The sequence below is a fragment of the Vigna radiata genome, chromosome 4 (assembly GCF_000741045.1).
Source record: "Vigna radiata var. radiata cultivar VC1973A chromosome 4, Vradiata_ver6, whole genome shotgun sequence".
In the NCBI taxonomy this organism is placed as follows: Eukaryota; Viridiplantae; Streptophyta; class Magnoliopsida; order Fabales; family Fabaceae; genus Vigna; species Vigna radiata.
In genome coordinates, this window is record NC_028354.1 from 19056684 (window position 1) to 19061961 (window position 5278).

Here is a 5278-nt window from a genome sequence, read left to right on the forward strand (position 1 = left end):
GTGAATCCAATTATGTAAGTTTTTTCAAGTTAATAACAATTCATACACAAACCAAGAGTCAATATTTTGATATTATCCTATTAATTACAATGAATTATAATTCTTATTTCTCATACAATATCAAAAAATATTATTAATATTATTGAATAATTGGAATAATTCATCAAGAAATACGAATTTATATTGGAATAATACCCCGTTTGGCATTGAATCTTTTATGTCCCTCTTTTAATTTAAAAATATAAAAGTGACAAGTAGAATAGAATGATCGTCTCAAGTGAAGACAAACTTTCTCATAATGCACTCAAAACATAAATTAGGAAAAAATTCCCACAAGAACAAGTGCGAACAAATGAGATGGAAAAAAGAGAGAATATTTTTGCATTACTCAAACTGAAATATTAATTAGAAATCGTAAACTTTAATTTGTTATTGGGAAACTAAAAATCAAGTTCATAAATTGGCTATGAATGAAAGTAACAACATAAAAATACTTTGAGAATTAGTTTTGATATTAATAAGTTAATGAGTTGTGTGAATTATTGTAGAGAAGGAGAAAGAGAGTAAGAATAGTAAGGTAAAAAAAATGTGGAAATAACAGTTAGTGAGTTTTGGAATAGCATCGATGTGCCATGTTAGAGCAGAAGCTAGCTAGTATTGTATGTAACCTATAGTGAATGTACATATTTTTACTGTTTGGACGCGTTCAAAGAGCAACAGAAAGAAAAACATAACCTAGGCAGCCAAAGAAAAGAAACTCTTGTTCACATGTTTTTGAAAAGCTATGAGGAAGTGTTGTGAAACAGTGACTGATGAAGAAGTGGATAAAACGGTAAGAAAAACAAAAATGATGTCGAAGAAACAATGAGAAAAATGGAAGAGAGGGTCTTATCAACCACATGTGATAGATGCACCATCTCTTTTTCAAAATGCATTATAATGTAACTTTGAGTTGACAAGACCTCAACAAATACAGCCTACGTAAAAGACACAACACACTCTTCAACTCATAATAAGCACCCTTTTGTGTCCTTCTTTTCTAGCTATATAAATATAGCTCTTATTATGCACCTTCTCTTTTCACTTTTCACTTTTACTTTCACCATTCTCCTCTCTCTAATCCACATTTCTTCAATTTTATCTTTTTCATTAATTATCACTACCTTATTCTTTCTTTTCTACACTAAAACACTGTGTATTATTAGCCTTACAAAATATGCCAATTATATATAATCATTAACTCTTCCAAACTACATAGTTCTTGATTCAAAACAAACAAATCCAAGTACTACTCCAAGTGCAGAATGGAAACTGAAACTTTTACTTCATTGCCATATTAGCCTCTTTGCACGTAGAGAACATACATCTTTTATATGAAGGAACGTTACTTTCTCTGCTATTTACATAATACTAAAGAGCTAGCTAGCAAAACATATATATATATATATATATTCTTTTTCTGCATGCTTGAACTTTGATCCTTGACCATGGCTTTGAGGAATCTGGTGTGTACTGATCCATGGTATGAGCAAAGAAAAACGTTAAACAATGATGGTTGAAGATGTTGAGAATTTTTTTGTATCTAGTCATGCCAGCAGAGTAGCATGACTACACATCTTCTGATTATGTATAGTCTTCCTTTTTGCTCTTTGAGGTACCCTCCAAGCCTTCTGCATGAAACCTTCTTCTTTGAAGCCCTCGTGGAATCTCTGCTCATCTTTGTGTCTTACACTTTGTAGTGTAGAGAGACAGATATGTGTGTGTCTGTGTGTGTGTTGAAAGTTGAAACCACTTGAAGCAGTGTTATAAATGGAGCTGAAGAGGGCTTCTTATAGAGAGAAATGTGTGGTCCATGGTTCCGAAAAAAATGTGCATAGGCCCCTCAATTCAGATTCCATGCCCCCATTCTCTCTCCATCTCTCTGCACCAACATTTATGTGGCATCAACCACCAAGATAAGTGGTCGGCCATTGAATTAAGCAAACCAAATAATAATGTTTAGCTCATGCTAAGTAAAAAAAACCAATTTTTACCTTAGATTTTTGAGCCCTCCATGGTTTCAATCTCATAATTAGGCCAAGAAACAACGAAGCTTCCTTGTCATGTCCTTTTGACTATATTCTCCAATTATTTGTCACACCCTGAAGTTTCCTCTAATTCAAAATCCAATCATGGCCTCATTTGAAAGAAATATTCATGGTGATTTAATCATTCATTCTGTTTAACTTATATCACAAATCATTAAGCTTTGTTGTTATTTTTCTTTTTAGAATACACGTCTTCAGTACTACTAGTTAGGTATATATAAAAGGGAAAATTGTATAAAGTTAATTTAATTGGGTCTTGCCCATGATGTTCATGTTCTTGCAAAACTATAACAGACGCCACCTTCTATCTTACACTAGTTCGTCTGAAAACTGTAATGGCAGGCTAATAGTCAAAGTTAGGCATGTGATTTCAAATATGGGATATAAAGACAAGGGTGTGTCAGAGAAGGTTATCTTAAAGGACATCATAGTATAAATGTAAAATGGCCTTAATCGTGTGGCAATGAGCAAGATTCTCTCACTGTCTGTAAATAACTCCACAAATATAGAGAAAGATCAAAGATATATATAAAATCGATATATATACCTTTTATTTCCATTCACATTAATTTCATCCGCTAAGTTTGAAGTCAAAAAAGTGTATGCAATAAAAGATGCAAAAAAAAAAAAAGAAATCAGTACTGATAAATCTGAAATTAATATCCAATGAGAGTTGTTCAAACCCGACCAATTGTTTCGATATTTAGGGTTTCATCTTATTTTAAGAACAAGCATAATCCCACAGTTGTGTCTTGTGCTCCACCCATATCACTTAGAATTACAGCTTCCCTTTTCTATTTCTATTTTACTTCTTTTCTCTTTTGGAACCTTAAATGAAAGCTTTGTCGTGCCTGATTAAGTATATACAGTGGCATAATATACAAACAATATACATTCCTTCGAGTTAACTTCTCTTACATATGCTGACAAAATGTCAAATTATTGATTATTCTTTCCTCTTCGTATTCGATGAAAACTTAACTTTAGTTGCATGATTAACATAACTTATCCTTCTATAACTAAAATATAAAACATATTGTGATCAATTTATATTTTATAAGTGAACGAAAACCTTATCTTATATGTCAATTTTGTAAGATTGAATTACTTTATCCTTATAAAAGCTGTGGTTAACGTTGTACTTGGAACATAATTTAAGGTTTGATTTTAGTTTCAGAAAATAATGATGGGAGAAGTGAAGCATTTTGAGTTAGGTGTGGGAGAATTAATTGAAGGGTGTAAGCATAAGGGACATGGGAAGTTTAAAAATGTGGAGAAGGGCATCACTACCAAACTTGTCTGAACCATGTTCCTTTGGGGGGTTTCGTCTGAGAATATCTTAATGGACCAAAACGCGAAGCTGTAACGCATTAAGAAGACATTGGAGCACGTGAAATGCTCGTGAGGGGCATGGTTACTGCCTTTGATACTGTGGACACAACCTAGATTTTTTGCTTGGCGTTCACAGTTTGTGACACTCTTGTCCATTTCATGTTTCTGTAAAATCCTCCTATTTCTTCATTAATTAACATTCTCGTATTCTTTTCCAGATAAAATAATCAAAACAAACTCATACCTGATCTTCTCAATTTCTTGGTTTTATCAAAGATTATGCACGTATAACCACATATCTCCTTGGTACGGTTCACTGTACTTGGTTACATTCATTCCATACTAGACAATGTACTAGGAGAATGCTAGCTAGTAATTCCAATTAAATATGACTTTTCTGAGATTACTCAACTAATTACCGTTGGATCAGATATTAATTAAGATTCTTAAGTGCATTTATTAGATTAAATATGTACATTTTAATGTGTGGAATAATTATAGGAAATGTTTATCTCAAAATATTTTCCTACTTAAAATAGATGAGTGGACAACAAATTCATTGAAATTACTCTTTCTGCAAAAGTGTGTTATGGTATTTTATATTTTAGGTGCTGAAAAATAATATGATAACGTTTTACTTAAAAGTAGTATTTTATTTTATTAGATTAAATTATTTTTTTTATTCATTTGTATTTTCTCCACGATTTGTATATTATCGTGAATATTGAGTTGGTGACATGTTTTAAGACTAAACATATGAAATTGAAGTTTTCGCTATTAAATGAAAAAAGATCAAAATTAAATATGTAGGATGTGACATAGGATATGTTAGTATTAATTTTAAATTGTTTCCCTTTAACAAGAAAAGTTCGGAACAAAAATTATTTACTAGCCATGCTAAAAGCATGGATGTTGTATCATATATACTGAATGTCGATGTTTTATTAATTTAGACTTTAATACGTTTTTAACATTGTAAAACAAATCAATTTTACTCTTAGTTTGTGATATAAAATATTTGACGTTTACCTCTCAAAAAAAAAATTATCGCCTAAGTCAAAGCTAATAATTGATTTAAATAATCAACACGTTTCATAGACAAAATAAGTAATTGAATTTTATAGTCAACATGTTTAAAAATATAGTTCTACTGATTATGTTGAGCAACTTACTTTGTTTTATCAAGGGCAGTGTAATTTTTTTTTTCATAAGTATTTTGTAATTGATAAAATATAAAGACAAATAAAATCAGGTTTATTCCTAAAATAAAATAAGCTGATGTATAAACTAATTTGTTTATAGGTTATTTTTTGTAAAGAAGTTTTCTCCAAATAGATCTTAAAATTAATTAGTTTTGCCACGGGCTTGGGTATCAGGGCCTGAATTGGCCCATATGTAGCAAAAGGAAAAAAAATATTGAGATAACAAAAACTGCCCTAATTTTGGTAGAAATTATGGGCCATGTAAATTGTTCCAATGACAAAACAATAAAGATGGAAAAGTCGAAGTGAAGCATTGAAACAACGGCAATTGCTTCCTGCACTCCAATAAGCAAACTGAAAAGTCAATTTTGCCCTCATCTTCTTCCCTCTTCCCCGTGCACCTCCATATGCTAATCTTGTGCCTTCCCTGATGCCAAATTATTCTTGAGAACACCAATGAAAATGCACCCCCACAGAACACCAAGAACATAAAGTGTCCAATTTTTTTCCTTTTCCTAAAAAAAACAAACCCAACGAAGGAGGGTTTATGTTAGTCTTTGATAAAATATTAGGAAGAGAAACATTTTATGGAAAGCATGAGAATTTAATTATTTAACAATAGAAAAATATCTTTGAATATAAAAGAAAAATACAAAG

General features: G+C 31.2%; 1 protein-coding gene across 1 annotated transcript; it reads right to left on the reverse strand.

The window, feature by feature from the left end:
- Positions 1 to 1198: 1198 nt before the first annotated feature.
- On the reverse strand, positions 1199 to 2162 carry LOC106758493. The gene is made up of 2 exons (XM_014641413.2): positions 2034 to 2162; positions 1199 to 1921 (listed from the first exon to the last, which is right to left on the reverse strand). Exon 2 carries the CDS (start codon positions 1715 to 1717, stop codon positions 1583 to 1585), a length of 135 nt encoding a protein of 44 aa, XP_014496899.1. The 5' UTR covers positions 1718 to 1921; positions 2034 to 2162; the 3' UTR covers positions 1199 to 1582.
- Positions 2163 to 5278: the final 3116 nt, after the last annotated feature.

Excerpts from the sequence above, each read along its gene's own strand:
- LOC106758493 (XM_014641413.2), bottom strand. The coding sequence starts at position 1,717 with ATGAGCAGAGATTCCACGAGGGCTTCAAAGAAGAAGGTTTCATGCAGA.